Consider the following 17,960-nt stretch of genomic DNA (forward strand, 5'->3'; position numbering starts at 1 on the left):
CTGCTGCTGACACTGCTGCAGCAGCAACGACCGCTGTTGCCGCTGCTGCGATTGAGCTGCAGCAGCAGCAAGAAAGGCTAATGCTTCCTCAGGAGTTGTAGGAGCTGTTTTCTGCTGTTGCTGTCGCTGCATCTGCTGTTGCTGCTGCTGTTCTTGCCGCTGTTCTTGCTGCTGCTCCTGTTCATGTTGCTGCTGATGATCTTGCTGCGGCTGGTGGTCCTGCTCTTGCTGCTGTTGCTGCTCCTGCTGCGGCTGGTGCGCTTGTTGCTGCTGCTGCTCTTGTTGCTGCTCATGCTGCTGCTCCTGTTGCTGCTGCTGCTTCTGCTTCGGCTGCTGCCGGGGCCCATTGGCCTGCCGGCGCCAGCGGGTAGTCCATCGTCGAGGGGCAGTTTCATGGTTGCCGACTTGCTGCTGCTGCTGCTGCTGCTCTTCGTGTTGCTGCTGCTGTTGCTGCTGCTCCTGCTGCTGCTCCGCGGGCGCGGCGACAGCCATTGTGGATTGCTGCGAAGAGGCCAATCAGCTGCTGCTGTTGCTGCTGTTTCTGCTGCTACTACCGTTGCTGTTGTTGCTGCTGCTCTCGTTGCTGTTGCTGCTGCTCTCGTTGCTGCTGCTGCACTCGCTGTTGGGTTTTCTGCCGTTACTGCTGCTGCTACTGCTGCTGCTGCTGCTGCAGTCACAGGTGAGCCGTGCAGTGGTGAGTGCTACTATCTGCATGCAGCTATAATTTGCTGCTGCACAGGTCCTGCAGCAGCTGCTGCTGTTGTTGCTGTTGCTGCTGTTGTCGCTGTTCCTGCTTCGGCTGCTCTGCTGCTGTTCCTACTGCTGAGCTTGCTGCTGTTGACGTTGCCATTCCTGTTGCTGTCAATGCTGCTGCTTCTGCTGCTGCTGTTGCTGCTGCTGCTGGCGGTGTGGCTATAGCTGCTAAGTTCTCGGCCTCTATGCGCGAATCGGCGCCGGCGCTTCCCGCTGCTGCTGCTGCTGCTGCTGCTGCTGCTGCTGCCGTGTCATTCTCCAAGGGAACTAAAACGTAGTCGCAAGAAGAATGGTAGAAGATGCAGCAGCAGTAGCAGCAGCAGCAGAAGTTGGAGCGGTGAGGCGAGTTGCTGCTGCTGCTGCTGCTGCAGCAGCAAAGCAGCACGAACGAAGATCTGCCGAATGCACGCAGTGACAGCAACCAGACTAACCCTGTTTCAGAACGTGTTGCAGTTTAAGAGCAGCAGCAGCTGCTGCTGCAGATGCTGCTGCTTCTACTTCTGAGCTGTCTGCGCCCCCGCCTCGAGTCGGCTGCGGCATGGTCCCCAAGCAGCAGCAGCAGCAGCAGCAGCAGCAGCAGCACGGCTAGCAGCAGCTTCTATGACACACAATCTAGCTTAATAAACAGTTTCCTATTGAAAAAAGAGTATCATTATGCTGCATGCAGCAGCAGCAGCAGCAGCACATGCTGCTGCTGCTGCTGCAAGGTCCTGCTGCTGCTGCTGCTGCTGCCCATAGCAGGGGCCCTCGCAGCTCCCGAGACATCACACAACTCGAAGCAGCAGCAGCAGCAGCAGCAGCCTCTGTTGCTGCTGCCCCCGTATTATACTTTTATATCGTGAACTCGTTTTATTTCTGCTGTTGCTGCTGCTGCTGCAGCACTAACCCACCTGCGATTCGTCGGCTGCGACCCTTTAGGCTGCTGCGGGCAGCTGCAGCAGCAGCAGCAGCAGCAGCAGCAGCAGCAGCAACTGCAGCAGCAGCAACAGCAGCAGCAACAGCAACAGCAACAGCCTGGGGCAGAGGCACGAATATACTTTTCTGTTGGACGCGGAACGGTGGGAAGCTAGGCCCCACAACCGCAGCAACAGCAGCAGCAGCAACAGCTGCAGCAGCAGCAAAGGAAGCAGCAACAGCAACAGCAGCAGCAGTGTCGTGTTTGCTATCAAACCCTTCGATGGCATTGAAGGCTTTATCACGGTGGGTGCAGCTCCGGCTGCTGCTGCTGTTCTGCTGCTGCTGCAGCTGGTGCAGACATATCGCATGCACATCGCTGCAGCAGCACGGGGTCCTCACACCATACCTGCCGGCAGCGCAGCAGCAGCAGCAGCAGCAGCAGGCGTGGGCAGCTGCAGCAAGATTGCCGCTAGCTTTTGCTTCGATGTCTGGGAAGGGAGCTTCCTTCCTGCTGCAGCGAGGGCTCACCTCCAGCGCAATCTCGCCACAGCAGCAGCAGCAACAGCAGTTTCTGCTGCTGCAGCAGCAGCGACAGCAGCAGCAGAACCTGCCTGCATCGACTCGCTTGCTGTATCAAATCCGTCTGAAGTCCCCTGAAGGTGCGTTTGCTGCTGCAGTGCTTATAAACCCCCCACCTTGTTGCTGCTTCTGCTGCTGCTGCTGTTGCTCCTGCTACTGTTAGTGCTGCTGCTGCTGCTGCTGCTGCTGCAGGGGAGGAGCAGGTTGTAGAGTGTAAGGAAGACGAATATATTTTAGATGCTGCGGAGGAGGCAGGCATTGAGCTTCCCTACTCCTGTAGAGGAGGCTCCTGCAGCACCTGCGCTGGTGAGCTGCTGCTGCTGCTGTTGCTGCTGCTGCTGTTGCTGCTGCTGCTGTTGCTGCTGCTGTTGCTGCTATTGTTGACGCGGTTTTGTCGGTGTGTCTAATCGTTTGAGCGCTGGTTCTGCTGCTGCTGCTGTTGCTGCTATTGCCACGGCCGCTACCCTCTCAACTGTTCAACTGCTGCTGCTGCTGCTGCTGCTGCTGCTGCTGCAGGTAAGCTGCTTAAAGGGTCAGTAGATGGGTCTGAACAGAGCTACTTAGATCCGCAGCAGCAGCAAAATGGCTTCGTGCTGCTCTGCACCGCTTACCCTAAGAGCGACTGCACTATCCTTACACATCAAGAAGACGCTCTCCACGAACCCTAAACCCTAAACCCTAAACCCTAAACCCTAAACCCTATTTTCACTTTTTAATGTTCCGTTGGCTCTGGCTCTGCTTCGTCCAAGCCCAGCAGGCGTAGAGGGCTTCTCTTTGTTCGATCAGGAGACAGCAGCAGCAGCAGCAGCAACAGCAGCAGCAGCAGCACTAACAGCAGCAGGGTAGGCAGGTATAATGTTAGCGTGCTCGTGTATTGTTTTCGTTGTTTTGTTTATGTCCATACAAAGGGATATTCGCAGCCTTCAGAGGGGCTGGGACAAGCTAGCTAGCTAGCCAGCTAGCTAGCTAGCTAGCTAGCTAGCTAGCTATCCATCTAGCTAGCTAGCTAGCTGCTTGCTGGCTAGCTAGCTGGTGTAGGGCCAGACGCCGCTCAAGCTGCGAATGCAACTAATAGAGGGCTGGAAGAATGCCGCCAGGGCTTAGTATTGAGTGTTTGTAGTGATCAGGGTTTAGGGTTTAGGGTTTAGGGTTTAGGGTTTAGGGTTTACATGCAAAGCCAGTGGGGAGGGGAATCTGGCCAAGACTGCAAACAAGGTGATAGCCATTGAAGCGTTTTTTGCTGCTGCTGCTGCTTTTGCCGCTGCTGCTGCTTTTGCTGCTGCTGCTGCTGCTGCTGCAGCACTGGGTGTTGCTGATCCGCTACCGCCGCTGCTGCACCGCTTCATTAGGAGCAGCAGCAGCAGCAGCAGCATTTGTTGCACTTGTTGCTGGGGTGTATATACACCTCAGATTCTGCAAGCCGCAGAGGCCTCTGCTATTACCTCAGCAGCACTGGGGAGAGCAGAGCCAAACTGCGTCAGCAGCGGCACTGCTAGAGGTGCTGCTGCGCAAGCTGCTGCTGCTGCTTGCAAGGTAAGGCCTTGACTCTTTAATAGCTTCTCTATCATCTCAGCAGCACGGCTTTCATCGGCTAGCTGCGTATCCCAGGTCTTCCCCACTTGGCCTGCATGCAGAGAGAAACAACAAAGACAGCAGCTAAATATATCTTCCTGCTGCTGTTGCTGCTGTTGCTGCTGCTGGTGCTAAAGAAGCTGAGGAAGTTGCGGACGCAGCTTCTCGGCTCTGCTGCAGCAACTGGAGTGGAGAGAGCAGCAGGGACAGAAAATGCAGCAGCACCAACAGCAACCTCAGGAGCAATTGCAGCAGCAGCAGCAGCAACAATGAAACAGGCTTGTGCTGTGTTAGAACATACCTGCAAGATTGATAAGGAAGCACTCTGGATCAACTCCAGTGAGGTTGCAGTCGACATCAGCTGCTGCTGCCTTTCCTGCTGCTGATGTGCTGCTGCTGCTGCTGCTGCTGCTGCTAGATTCGGTTAGTCCCTGTGTCTTACAGACCGTAGGGAGAGCAGCTAAGGCCTGAGAAGCCCCAGAGAAGTCTTCTTGAGTGTCTAAGAATGCAAAGAGCATTGCAGCAGGTGAACCAGCTAATAGTATGTCAGGGCTGATTTCAAAGTCTTGAGCAGAGCAGAGAGAGATGAAATAGGTAGAAAAAAGAAGAAAAAAAGAATATAGAGGAGACATTTTAATTAATTAGGTTAAATAATTAATTTAATTAATTATTTATTTATTTTTTACCCTTCTTTTTACTCTATTTCCAACCTACAGTCTGTCGTGCTGCTGCTCCTTCTGCTCTGGTGTATAGACAGCTAGTGAATAATACTTAATAATAACAAAACAAAACAAAAAGATATACCTGAGACAGAAAAAAGAATAAACAAATAATAATATTGATAACAATTAATAGCTCTGATGCTCAGCAGCTGCACACAAGTCAGGCAACAGCAACAGCAGCAGCAGCAGCTGCAGCAGGAACGAACCGCCGCCGCAGGTCACTTGCTGTTGCTGTTGCTGCTGTTGCTGCTGCTGCTGCTGCTGCTCCGCTACAGCCTATCTCTCTCTCGTTCATCGCTGGTTTACGCATTGAGTTAGCCAAGGGCCTCTGCATTTCTTTCGTTGTTTCTGCGGCTTAGCACAACTACAGGTGTTTCTGTATTATTTCTACTATAACATTTGCGGCTGCTGCTGTTGCTGCTGCTGTTGCTGCTGCTGCTGCAATGTTGCGTCTTTTCGCCTTTTCCCTCCTTCTCCTGCACGCCTTCCCCCTTGTCAGGGCAGCAGAACAAAGTAAGAAGTAGTAGTTTAGAGTTCTGTGAGGGCTTTACTATGTCTCTGTTCTTTTTTGTGTTTGTTTGCTGTTTGCTGCTAGGGTTTATATCTGGTTATATATACATATATGTCTCTCTCTAGGGTTTAGGGTTTAGGGTTTAGGGTTTAGGGTTTATACGTGGGGTGGTGCTGGCTTCTCTTCTTTCTTCTTCTGCAGTATTTAAGCTGCTGTCTGTCTGCATAGACGAAGGAGACAGTCAGTGTATAATTAAAAGTATAATTACAAACTGCAGCAGCAAATAAAGCATCTTTAAGCGCCAACACATACACTCAAATTAAAATAAATATTTCTCTTCTCTGTACACCCCAACAGATTCACCCTTCCTTCTCCCCTTCCCTCATCACTTATTTTATTTTTCTTGTGTTTGCTGCAGCAGCAGGCGGCAGCGACTCGCGCACACCCACATCCAACCCCAACCCCAGCAGCAGCAGCAGTATAATCGGCAGCAGCAACAACAACAGCAGCAGCAGCAGCAGCAGCAGTATTGACGTTGATTGCAAAGGCGGCTACGGCGCTTGGTCTCCCTGCGAGCCACTAGAAGGACATGATACTCATCATGATTCTGAAGATGAGTTTAACTTACAGAGAGGGCCTGACGGATATTATGTAGGGGAATGTTTTCAATACAGAACATTTCATATAATAACAGCTGCACGGGGTAACGGTAATAAATGCAGTAAAAGAGATGGTTCAAAAGTATTTCGTTATTGCAGCGATTGCAGCGCTCTACCTGCGGTGTATAAACACCTTCAAGCCCCTCAACAACAAGTTTCGAGCCTTCGTTTCTTTGCTCTTATTGCTGGACTTCTTTGTCTCGTTACCACCATCGTCTTTGTTGCAATTTGCCTCAAAAAACTTCTCATTCATGATGGGCCGCCCATTCATCAATATCCGCCTTCTGCTGAACGAATTGAACAAGCTCATCTGGAACCCACAAAAGGCCTCTGTTTAACTCCAGAAGAATCTACGCAGGCTGCTGCTTCAAGGTAGCTCTACATCTATACACAGCTAGCCACAGCTAGCTACACCTAACTGGCGATAGATAGCTCTAGCTAGCTACAACTGGCGACAGCTCGCGACAGCTAGCTGCAAGAGCCAGCTAGCTGTGGCTTACTGAAGAAGGACACCGCCAGCGTGCAGCTAGCTACTGCGAATTGGAACCGCTAGTGTTCTTCCAGCCAGGTGCAGCTAGCTGCAAACAGGTGCAGCTAGCTGCTGCTAGCCACAGGTAGCGACGGCTAGCTGCATCGACCTGCAGCTAGCTACACGTCGCTACGGCCACGGTGCGCTGCAGGTGGCCGCAGGTAGCGCGAACTAGCCGCGGCTAGCTGCGGCTGGCTGCAGCTAGCTGTAGCTAGCTGTAGCTAGCCACCAGCAGCTCCAGGAGGGCTGCACCCGCTGAGGCGGCGTGATATGGCGGCAACAACGCCGCAGCAGGTGAATCAGAGGAGTCCCACGGAGGCCCCTCATAACAAACCTACTAAGTTTTAAGCTCCTGCAAGAGAGCACTCAACCGCAGCAACTCATGTAGCAGCAGCAGCAACAATAGCACAAACAGCAACGGCAGCAACAGAAGCGGCAGCAGCAGCCTAGTAACACCAGCCAGCCAAGGGTAGCAGCAGCACGCGATGCGGGTTCCTTGCTAGTTGAAGCCGACGCAAAACAAGAAAAGAATAACGTGCAGCAGTAGAGACGGCAGCACATTCAACAGCAGCAAGGCCGCATTAGCAGGGCAGCAACAGCACGGGTAGCAGCGACAAAGCAGCAGTAACAGGAGCAGCAGCAGCAAGTTGAAGCAGCACTTGGCAAAAATTGTGTTTAAGGGCTTTGGAAAAGTCGAGGTTTGCTGGCCAGTGGCCACGGAAAACAATCAATTTGTATATCCATACTCTTTATATATATAATCTATATATATAGACTATAGATATACATATATACATATGTATGTTCATAAGTGTACATATATATAAACATATATATATATATATATATATATATATTTTACTGCGTAGGTGGTGCTACTTTGTTTCGGTTTTTCTTGGAGAGCGCTCCTTGTGCTGTTTGGGCTGCTGCTTGTGCGACGGTTTTCGTAGTGCTTACAACCGCCGCCACTGCATGCGTTGTTGCTGCTGCTGCAACGGGAAACATCTGAGGCATCCTCGCTAACGCCACGTCCACACGCATCACAGTTGGCGGCTGGCGCTGCTGCTGCTGCTGCACCTGCTCTTGCTGCATCTGCTGCTGCTGAAGCTGCTGCTGATGCAGCTGCTGCTGGTGCTGCAGTTGCTGCTGTTGCTGTTGTTGCATCTGCTGCTGCAACAGCAGTTGCTGGTGCAGCAGTTCTTGCTGCATCCAGTGCGGGTCGATGATAAGCTTCCTCACGCCAGCGCCAGCATTTTGTGCTGCGTGTGCTTCTTCTGCTGCTTCTGCTGCTGCTTCTTCTTGTGCTTCTGGCGCTGCTTCTTCTGCTGCTTCTGCGGCTGCTTCTGCGTTTGCTTTTGTTGTTGGCTCTTCTGCTGCTTCTGCTCCCGTTTCAGCTACTACTCCTGCCGATTCCGCTGCTGCTGTGTGTGATGGCGTATCGGGAGTAGGTGCAAGAGCTTCACGACTTGTTGCAACGATAGACGCTGTTGCTGTCTCTTGAGCAGGGGCAGAAGCACTGTTTTCACCCGATTCGTCTGTTGCTGCTGCTGATTCAGAAGCAGGACTGGCCTCTGCCTCCCTTGCTGCTGCTGCTGCTGCCCCTGTTACTGGTGTTGCTTCAGAAGCCGCCGCATTGTCACTTGCTGCTCCTGCGGACGCTTCAGGAACAGAAGCAGCATCTTTGTCGCTTGTTTCTGCTGTTGCTGCAGCTGGTGCGAATTCTCTAGCAGCAGGTGCGCCACCCGTCTTCTCGGCTTCTGCTGCTGTTGATGCTGCTGCGCTTGCTGATTTTGCTGTTGTTGCTGCTTTCGTTGCTTCTGCTGCTTCTGCTGCAGCCGTATCAGAAGCAGGCGCCACCTCTCCTTCACGTTCGGCTGCTGCTGATGCAGTAGCGGACTCAGAAGCTTCCCCACTTGGTGCTGCTGCTGCCTCTGCTGCAGCTGCTGCGTTGTCTTGCTGCTGCTCCAGAGTTGGCGCAAATGCTGTTCCACGTTCTGTCTCTGCTGCTGGAGCCGCCTTTGCTGCTGCTTTTGCTGTTTCTGCTTCAGCTGCTTCTGCTTTGGCTGCTTCTGCTTTGGCCGCTTCTTTTTTTGCTGCCTCTGCTTTGGCTGCTTCTGCTTTGGCTGCTTCTGCTTTAGCTGCTTCTGCTTTGGCTGCTTCTGCTTTGGCTGCTTCTGTTTTCCTTGTTTCTGCTTTGGCTGCTTCTGTTTTCCTTGCTTCTGCTTTGGCTGCTTCTGCTTTAGCTGCTTCTGTTTTTCTTGCTTCTGCTTTGGCTGTTTCTGCGTTGGCTTCTTCTGCTTTGGCTGCTTCTGCTTTGGCTGCCTCTGCTTTGGCTGCTTCTGCTTTGGCTGCTTCTGCTTTGGCTGCCTCTTTTCTTGCTGCTTCTGCGTTGGCTTCTTCTGCTTTGGCTGCATCTGCTTTGGCTGCTTCTGCTTTGACTGCTTCGGCTTTGGCTGCTTCTGTTTTTCTTGCTTCTGCTTTGACCGCTTCTGCTTTGGCTGCTTCTGCTTTAGCTGCTTCTGTTTTTGCTGCTTCTGCTTTGGCTGCTTCTGTTTTTCTTGCTTCTGCTTTGGCTGCTTCTGCTTTAGTTGCTTCTGCTTTAGCTGTTTCTTCTTTAGCTGCTGCTGCTTTGGCTGCTTCTGCTTTGGCTGCTGCTGCTTTAGCTGCTGCTGCTTTAGCTGCTGCTGCTTTAGCTGTTTCTGCTTTGGCTGCTTCTGCTTTAGCTGCTTCTGCTTTAGCTGCTCGTGCTTTTGCTGCTTCGGCCTTTGCTGCTTCTGCTTTAGCCGCTTCTGCTGTTTCTGCTGCTGCTGCTGCTTCCCGCGCTTTCTCCTCAGCTTCTGTCTTGCCTCCCCTCGTTATGGCTCGCTTCAGGGCAGCCTCTCGAATGCTGCCCCCACCTTCTCTGCGTGCTGTTTTCTGTCGAGCGGAAACTTCAGAAGTTTTGGGTTCTTCTGCAGCTTCTTCAGGGAACTTCACTCCACCAGACGTCTTGCCTTCTGCTGCCTGTGGTTGTGCTGGCTTTGCTGTTTCTGCTGCTGAAGCGTGCGGCGGTACTGTTGCTGCCTTTTCCATTGCCGTTGGCTCTGCTGTAGCTGCTACTGTCGATTGCGTGGGTGTTTTCCCTGTCTCTGCTGCTGCTGCTTGAGAAGCTGATGTAGCTGCTTCAGGAGCTGCTGTTGCTGCTTGAGGAGCTGCTGTTGCTGCCTGAGGAGCCGCTGTTGCTGCTGGTTTTGCTGTCGCTGGGGTGAGCGTTTGAGTAAGGGGCTGTTGCTGCCTCCACAGAGTCGCGTCCATTCCCAATCGTTGCAACAGCTGCTGTAGGGGCTGCTGCGGCGGCCGCTGCAGCAGCAGCAGCTGCTGCTGTTTGTCTTCTTTGTTCTTAACCTTCTCGCTGGAGCTGTTTGGAGGTTCTCCCGCCAGAAAAAGCCGAGAGAGAACTCCCGTTGCGTCGGTCAAATACTGCATAGCCTGCTGGTGCTGCGGCTGAGGCATGGCCCTGGTTGTTCCATGCAGCGCGTAAGCAGCAGCAGCAGCAGAAGAAGACACGAAATCAGACAGCATTATATCAAGAGTCCCCCGGAGACGGGGGCTGATAGCGTCCGAAAGAAACGGAGTGTCGGAAGTTATGAACTGCAGCCACTCGCTGGGCGTCCCGAGACCTGATATATTTTTACAGTTGGTATTTGAACGGAATAACTGTTAAAGCACACAATATATACATATATATATATATATATATATTTCATTACACTGGTTTATCCATCATGTATAAATATATATATATATATATATATATATATATATACATGTGCATTCTGCCTTTTGTTTCGTTAGAATATTAATTGATTAACATCACGTTTTACCTGTAATAACATTCATTGCGTGCTGCACATCCACATTCGCCGGTTCGTCATCGTCCTTCAAAAAGAACTTGGATTTCATGTTTCAGACCGTTTTATTGCAGTGTTTTTTGGTATTCTGCTTCAGTTTGTTTTTCCTTACTTCTGATAATTCTTGGATTCTTCGCTCGTTCAGGGGGCCCGTTGGTGTAATTGTGACTTAAAACACCAAAATATTTAACCACCATCTGTGGAAATTCTGTATCTTCTCACTTACTCTTTACCTCCGAACTGGCTGCGGCCACCAAAAAGGAATTCTTCTCGGTGAAAACGGAAAAAAGAAGAAATGAAAAAAATGCGGCAAACGCCGCGAATTTAGAAAACATTATTGAAAAATGAAGTCAGCGATTACGGCAGAAAGCTGCTTTCCTTGTTTCGCTTTGAGCAACGCGTATATTTATTGTACAAAAACAATATGTGCTTGCTGGTAGTTGCGGAGAGGAAGCGGGGGTGGAAAGCTGGAGAAAAAAAGCCCTTCAGCTCCTTTATTTCTGAATGTAAAGAGAATATAACATTTAAAAACGAATTATTCAAAAAATCAAGATAAATGCTATCTGAAAAAAGTGAAATCTGCGCGTTTCCCTGCCGAAACATTCAAGCCGCCGATGCAGGTGCATGCTGTCACTACGCACAACTTGTATACTGCAACAACAGCAAAAGCACCGAAAAAATCAAATTTCCTTTATCTCATTGAATTGGCAATTGAAATTTGGTTTCTTTTAGTGCATTTCTTTCAAAAGTGTTTAATCTTCGAATTGCACGTTTCTAGTCAGTATCCGCTACTGGCGTTCCGAGTGCGTGCCTGCCCTGCAAGTACAAAAGTTAACTATAATATACTAAGTATAACGTGCAAAATCCAACAGTATTACTCATAATTAATGAAAATTTCATTAAAAAAACTCATTTAGGTTTCTTCCGCTCTGTTTCACCGTTATTCAAGTTCTGGTCCGCTGAAGGCCATTGGGGCTGCAGCCGCATTCTTATGAATAGCCCCTTGACTGTTTGTAGGTTTTTCACGCTTTTTTTGTCTCTTACTTCTAGTAATCAGTTTGCTTAGAGGGTTTTCAGGTATTAATCACTAACCAATTGACGCGTGGAGGCTTGATTAACAGGCAGAACTCGATAGTTTTTGGGTTTTTGAACTGTTCGAGGTCTCTATCGATTTCAACTAATAAGAACATCAGCTGTTACATCGAGATGAGCGGCCTAGGAAGTTGTTTGTCCTACTGATGCTGCGTCAGCAGCAGCAGCTACAACAGCAATAAGAACACCAAGAGCAACAGCAACAGCAGCAGCAGCAACAGCTACGACAACAACAGCAGTCACACCAGCAACAACAGCCTCAACAACAACAGCAACAGCAGCAACAGGAGCAACAACAACAACAGCAAAAGCGACAACAGCAACAACAACAACAGCAACAACAACAACAGCAGCAACAACAACAGCAGCAACAACAACAACAGCAGCAATGATTTCGAAGGAGCGCCAGTAACCAGGGCCGCGTGCTTCTTATTTTATGTTTTGGCGCTTAATTTCAGTCGCTTCTCCTCTTTGTTTTTTTGGGGCATATGTAGACATATTTGTTTATATGTTGCAGCGCATCGCGTCTCCTTCTATTTTGGTTTCTGGAATAATAACTTGCTCTTCCTTTTCTTCTATACGTGCTGCTGCTGCTGCTGCTTCTGCATCTCATCATGTGGTACGGGCAGATCGTGATAGGGCCCCCAGGCAGCGGCAAGAGCAGCTACTGCTTCGGCATGCAGCAGCTGCTACAGGCGCTGCAGCGGCAGCACATTGTCGTTAATTTAGACCCTATGAACGATTCGCTGCCTTATGAATGCGCGGTGGATGTGATGGAATTGATTAAAGGAGAAGATGTAATGAAGAATTTGCAGCTGGGGCCTAATGGGGGTACAGATACACCTTGCTGCTGCTGGCGTTGCTGCTGCCGCTCTTGCTGCTCTTGTTGCTCTTGCTGCTCTTGCTGCTGTTGCCGTTGCTGTTGCTGCTGTCTTTATTTCTGTGTTTTCGTTCGACTGCCTCTCTCATCTTTTTCCGTTTTATTGTTAACATCTATTATTTATAACTCTTCCCATTTTGCTTTGCGTGCTATCTTTCCTCTAATGCATCCATCTACAAACAAAACTATCTGTACAAACAAACTGAATTGTTGCTGCCCATGAACGTGAAAGCGCTGCATGCAGTGCATGCAGAGCAGAACCGAGCGCGGGCTTGGGGTGTCTCTGCATGCAGCTATTATTTGTTGGGGTGTATGTGCAGCTATGATTTATTGCATGGAGTTTTTGCTGGAGAACATTGACTGGCTGGTGGAAAAGTTGAAGGCCTACAAAAGTAAGTTGCAACAATAAAAGTGCATAAATAACAGCAAACTCTAGCACATTGTGCGCCCGTTGCTGTTGCTGCTGTTGCTGCCTCGGGTCCTGCTGCTGCTGTTGTTGCTGTTGCTGCTGCCTCGGGCATAGCTGCTGCTGCTGCACTCGTCGGCTGAGCGGCTTCAATCTTTGTCAGATTTTCTGCACATCCGCACTTGGCGCTGTCAGCACCGGCGCTGTTCTGCTGCTCCAGCGATCCTTGCGTTTGCTGCTGCTGCAGCTTGAGATGCCTCCTGCGTTTGCTGCTCTCCGCATCGTTGCTGCTGCTGCTGGCGCTGCTTGAAATATCTGTTTCAATATCTCCCTGTTTAGTGCTGGTGCTGGTTGAGAAGTGTTTTGGGGTTTGCTGCTGCTGCTGCTTGAGATGTCTCACCGTGTGTGTGCTGCTGCTGCTGCTGCTTCTGCTGTTTGTTCTTCAGATTATTACGTGCTGATTGACTGCCCCGGTCAAGTTGAATTATTTACACACCACGACGCGCTGCGCACAATCATTAGACATCTCGAGAAACTCGATTTCAGGGTCAGCAGCAGCAGCAACAGTAACAGTAGCAACAACAGCAGCAGCACCAGCGACAGCAACAGCACGACCAGCAGCAGCAGCAGCAGGCGTGGGCGGCCGGAGAGTTCAGAACGAGTCTTTTGCAGTTTGTGTGCTGCAGATGACGGCGATTCAAGTTCTGGACAGCACGCTGTGCACGGACGCATTCAAAGTGAGAAGCAGCAACAGCAGCAGCAGCAGCAACGGCAACAGTAACAGCAATAGCAGCACGAGCACTATGGCATGCTGCTACGAACATGGCTTTCGAACTGTTTTTCAGAACCGCCGGCACGCTGCTGCTGGACCTGTTGAATTTGTTGGTGCTGCTGCTGCTGTTGCTGCTGTTGTTGCTGCAGCACATCAGCGCTCTGCTGATGGCTCTGTACGCGCAGCTGCAGTTGGAGCTGCCGCATATAAATGTTTTATCTAAAGTTGATCTTCTGAAGCTTCATCGAAAAGATTTGAGTAAGAGGCACTTCGCCCCTTCATCCCTTATAGCGTTGTTTATCAAGAAACAAACATACAAACGAATCAAACAAGTACGGGATATATATATATATATATATATATATATATATATATATATATGCTGTTCTCACATGGGTTGTTCCTTCGTTTGTTTATTTGTTTGCTGTTTTATTTATTATTTTTTATTATTACACTTGCTTGTTTATTTCGTTTTGTTTGCTTATTTATTTCCTTACTTTTATCTAGTGTATGTTCCTACGCTATGCTGATCATCGCTTCTTTTAGATATTTGTTTTAATTTAATTCGCACAGTTGTGTGGTATCTTAATTGTTCTATTTTTGGAGGATATGCCCAAACCTCTTTCGCCATACGGTGTATAGACAGCTTTGCTTGTACACACTTTATTTGTTTGCCCTGCTTAACGAATGCATATGGCTGCAGTTGCTGCAGCAGTAGTTTCAATTGCTGCAGCACCTGAAGGAAAAGCAGCAATCAGGGTACCCGCACAAATAGGAACAACACAAGCAGCAGCACCAGCACCAGCACCAAGAACAGCAGCAGCAATAGCAAGAACAGCAGCACCAGCAAGAACAGCAGCAACAGCAGCCGGACCAGCAGCAACAGCAGAAACATTAAGAGCAACAGCAGCGTCAACGGTTGTCTTTTCTTTGCTGCAGGGTTTCGCTTAGAGTTTTACGCGGACGCCTACGACGTGCAGGCGCTGCTGCAGGCGATGCGGCAGGACCCGCATCCTATGGGGGTAAGCAGGGTTGTTGCTTCTGCTGTTTTTTGTGCTGTTGTTGCTGCTGCTGCTGCTGCTGCTACTGCTGTTGCTTCCGCTGCTGTTGGTCTTGCTGTTTATAAAACTAAAAACAAACATTAGAGGCTGTGACGCTTCCTCTTTTGTTCATTTCTTTGTTGTCTTTTGATTACTGTGCAGCAAAAACTTTTGGGGTTTTCTCGCGCAGTTTGCGAATTAGTTGAAGATTTTAAGTGAGGAAATACTTAATTGTATTTCTTGTTTGTCGGTTTAATTCTGAAAGTTTTGATGCTTTGTTTAGTTGTTTAAATTGCCTTTTGTGTTTGTTTTTATTGTTGTAATTGTGTTGTTTGCGCGCTGTTGTTTTAATTGCATCTTTTTTGTTTGTTTTGTTGTTTTAGTTGTTTTGTCTCTTTGCTTAAATATTTAATTGTCTCGGTATTATTTTGTTGTTTAAACTTTCCTGGTTTTGTTTGTTTAATAGTTTGAATTTAATTGCTGCCTTTGTTGTTCACTGAACTATTTAAATACTATTTGTGTTTTGTTATTTGTGCTTCGTTTTTTTTGTCTGTTTAATTGCTTGATTTATGCCGCATTTTCTGTGTGCTGTTTGAGCTGTTTAAATAAATAATATTTTTAATTGCATGTCCGTTTGAATTTCGTAGTTTTTGTTTGCTTGTGTCTGTTTGTTGAACTGTTTGCTTGAATTGTCTTGTTTTTTATCTCAGCATTGTCTCCTTTCTTCCAGTTGCCGTAACAGACAAAGAATGCATGCTGCTGGTATTACGAACAGCAGATGCAGCAAATGGCTTCGCGTTAGGGAATTATACAGAAAATGAAAGGGGCTATCCCTTGCATCTTGATACAGAGGAAGAAAGACAAAATCTGTAAACACCTGTGGCTGCAGCTGCAATAATATCGCCTTTCTGTCCACATACTTGCGTTCCCGATGCTGCTGCTTTTGCTGCTGCTGCTGGTGCTGCTTCTCTTGCTGATGTTTCTGTTGCTGCTTCAGTTGCTGCTGTTGCTGAGGCTGTTGCTTAGGCTGCTGTTACTGTTGTAGCTGGTCTCAACTGCTTCTGTAGCTAACTATTACTGCTGCTGTGCTCGGAGGGGTTGGTATGTATATCTGTTTTGGTGTCTCTTCGTGGGGTTTCTGCCTCAGCTGCTGCTGCCGCTGCTGCTCTGGCTGCTGCGTGTGTGCAGTATTGAAAGGTTGCAGGAGCGGTACTTGGATTGGGATGAAGAAGACGAAGAAGAAAACAAAATCCAGCTGGAGCCGCCAGAGGAGTCCAGCTGAACTATAGGAAGCACTTTGCCTCCTGTGTTTAGTGTTCTAGCGGTTTTAGGGGTTTTAGGGTTTAGCGGTTAGAGGGGCTAAGAACTCCGCGGTGGCGCTTGCTGCTGCACCTGCCGCAGCTTCGGCTGCAGCAGCAGCAGCTTCGGCAATGGCTGCAGCAGCTGCGTTTCGCGCATATATATATATATATATATATATATACACGGGAAACGCATTGTTTTTTGTTTTCCTTTGCATTGGATTGAACTTTGAATGCCGGTAGCAGCAACTGCTGCTGCTGGCCGCAGCAATTGCAAGACCGACATCTCTCTCTTGTTATTCTTTATGGGGATACTGGCGATGCGCTGCTAGCATAACGCGGAATGATTTCTGTTGCTAAGGAGAGAAGACAGACGCATCAATGTATGGACGTACAATATGCATCAATGCACATGCCTACAACATATATATATATATATATATATATTATATTGTGTTTGCGTTTGTTTGTATTACTGAGGACTACATGGATATCAGAAAAGGCTCATCCTCTTTGTTGCATGCTGCTATATTTGTTTACATTTGTCTATCTGTCTAAAAGCCTTTATACCACCATAATATAATTATATTCATTAATATGTGGCGTATCTGTCTCCTCTAATAAAACCCAACGTGGTGCTATTCACGATAAGTTTCTGTTATATCTATTTATTTTATATAATGCTACGTATGCCCGTTTGAGTTTTCCTTCACATGCACACACATACACGCATACGAAAAGAGCTTTTTGCAAACAAAGAATTACAAAAAAGTAGGAAAAAAAGGACAAGAGAAAAGTGTTTGAAAGCACTTGGGGAAATTGGGCCAAGAGGCACAAGCAGCGAATGCAGAGAACTGAACCGCTGTTCCCGGACGCTGCCTCTCCCTAATAACTCGCGTTAGTGCGAGTGCTGAGAGTGTTTTTAGGTTCTGCTTAGGCTACGCTGCAACCCTAGACTATTAATTAAACCCTTCATAGGGGCAACGGGCAGGCAGCTGGACTAAACAGGCAGTGCAAACACTGCGTAAGATGCCTAACGCACTTACTGGGCGATGCAAACCCCAACACACCAACGACGGAGGCTTACGGATTAGGGTTTAGGGTTTAGGCACTGAGTTAAGGGAGCATGGAGTGTGGGGTTTGAGAAGGTCTAGGGTGTGATACATGAAGGGTTTTGAATAGTTTACGGCACCTTGAACTGTGCAAGGTACTTGTAGCTGCCAGCAGCTCTCCTGCCCACAGGTGCCTTGCTGTTAGAGGGTTTAGGGTTTAGTGTTTAGTGAGCAGATTTCAAGCAACCACTTTGGAGCTATACTAGAGCGACAAAGTGCATTGGGGTTTAGGATGATAGCAAACCAAGGAAAGCTGCCTGAAACAACACCACAAATCGTAGGCCATAAACCCACGCAACAAAGCGGAAAAGATTTCCAAGCCATTGGAAGCCTATGGATAATACTTCTCTCCTCTGCAGGAACCCAACTTTAACTTGTTTCTGCCTACGAGAAAAGGAGAGATCGAGAAACGCATGCATCCACTTCACCTTAACATTGCACTAGTAAAACTATTCAGGTCTGCCTCCTCTGGCTTCTGTTGCTGCGCACAAGTTGTCTGCGAGCAGCGATTGCTCAGGGATTCTGCTGTGGAAAAACCAACAGGGCATGCTCAGAGAGACGCCAATAAAACAAACTGAAAGAATAATACAGATAGATCTGCCTCCAGCCTGGCTAAGATCCCCTATCCTTTGCCCTTGCAGATGTCCTTTAACGCACCAACTGCAACGAGGTGGTAGAAAGCAGAGAGTTGAAAAAATTTGTCAATACGTCAGCAGCAGCAGCAGCAGATGCAGGTCCAGTAGCAGCAGCAGGGGAATCAGCCACAGCAGCAGTGCAAGAGTGGATAGCCCCTCATAGACAACAAAAGAAGAAACCGCACCAGGAGAGGCAGTGCTGCACCTCCTTTTTGTTAAAAGGCGTATGGACTGTACACAGCGAGCTGCACGTTTCTCTGTTGGCCTTTCCCCTTGCTTGGAGAGAGGCTTATTCGCGCTATTCTAGCAGATCGTAGAGTCTATCACAAACCCTAAACCCTAAGCCCTCAACCCTAAGCCTATACGTACTTCCTGTTTTGAGCCAGCCAATACCGCAGCCAAACCCAGCTCCTGTAAATCGAACTTTAGATTACTAATAAACTCTCTCCACAATAAATACACCGGTGTAATGCCAGCCCATTACACCGGTGCATTTATTGTGTAGGGAGCTCTGGTAGACTCTGCGACGTACTGAGGAAGCCATAGTAGAATCTACACCCACACCCACACACGCATATATATATATATATATATATATATATATATATAT

General features: G+C 48.7%; 6 protein-coding genes across 6 annotated transcripts in view; 2 read left to right on the top strand and 4 right to left on the bottom strand.

The window, feature by feature from the left end:
• The window catches only part of EAH_00016360 (hypothetical protein, conserved), a gene marked incomplete at both ends in the record, with an annotated part of 4,575 nt that extends 4,083 nt beyond the window's left edge, over positions 1-492 (bottom strand). Inside the window, one exon of the mRNA XM_013397816.1 lies at positions 1-492. This exon is cut by the window's left edge and continues 185 nt beyond it. Coding sequence (XP_013253270.1) covers positions 1-492 — 492 coding nt within the window.
• Positions 493-718: 226 nt separating this feature from the next.
• Positions 719-1,293, bottom strand: EAH_00016370 (hypothetical protein; the record flags this gene model as incomplete). The annotated part of the gene is made up of 2 exons (XM_013397817.1): positions 719-1,020; positions 1,185-1,293. 2 exons carry the CDS (start codon positions 1,291-1,293, stop codon positions 719-721), a joined length of 411 nt encoding a protein of 136 aa, XP_013253271.1.
• A 655-nt stretch (positions 1,294-1,948) lies between these two features.
• On the bottom strand, positions 1,949-4,818 carry EAH_00016380 (hypothetical protein, conserved; the record flags this gene model as incomplete). The annotated part of the gene is made up of 5 exons (XM_013397818.1): positions 1,949-2,056; positions 2,841-2,861; positions 3,672-3,853; positions 4,103-4,353; positions 4,730-4,818. The coding sequence occupies 5 exons, from the start codon at positions 4,816-4,818 to the stop codon at positions 1,949-1,951; spliced, it is 651 nt and encodes a 216-aa protein (XP_013253272.1).
• A 2,262-nt stretch (positions 4,819-7,080) lies between these two features.
• EAH_00016390 (hypothetical protein, conserved) lies at positions 7,081-9,714 on the bottom strand (the record flags this gene model as incomplete). Its single annotated transcript, XM_013397819.1, has 1 exon — positions 7,081-9,714. One exon carries the CDS (start codon positions 9,712-9,714, stop codon positions 7,081-7,083), a length of 2,634 nt encoding a protein of 877 aa, XP_013253273.1.
• A 2,104-nt stretch (positions 9,715-11,818) lies between these two features.
• EAH_00016400 (Whole genome shotgun assembly, allelic scaffold old set, scaffold old scaffoldA_149, related) lies at positions 11,819-13,271 on the top strand (the record flags this gene model as incomplete). The annotated part of the gene is made up of 3 exons (XM_013397820.1): positions 11,819-12,035; positions 12,405-12,476; positions 12,937-13,271. The coding sequence occupies 3 exons, from the start codon at positions 11,819-11,821 to the stop codon at positions 13,269-13,271; spliced, it is 624 nt and encodes a 207-aa protein (XP_013253274.1).
• Positions 13,272-13,429: 158 nt separating this feature from the next.
• Positions 13,430-15,584, top strand: EAH_00016410 (conserved hypothetical ATP-binding domain-containing protein, putative; the record flags this gene model as incomplete). The annotated part of the gene is made up of 5 exons (XM_013397821.1): positions 13,430-13,520; positions 14,202-14,284; positions 14,465-14,517; positions 15,013-15,171; positions 15,491-15,584. 5 exons carry the CDS (start codon positions 13,430-13,432, stop codon positions 15,582-15,584), a joined length of 480 nt encoding a protein of 159 aa, XP_013253275.1.
• Positions 15,585-17,960: the final 2,376 nt, after the last annotated feature.

The sequence above is a fragment of the Eimeria acervulina genome, genomic scaffold (assembly GCF_000499425.1).
Source record: "Eimeria acervulina Houghton genomic scaffold, Eah_scaff102, whole genome shotgun sequence".
Classification (NCBI taxonomy): Eukaryota; Apicomplexa; class Conoidasida; order Eucoccidiorida; family Eimeriidae; genus Eimeria; species Eimeria acervulina.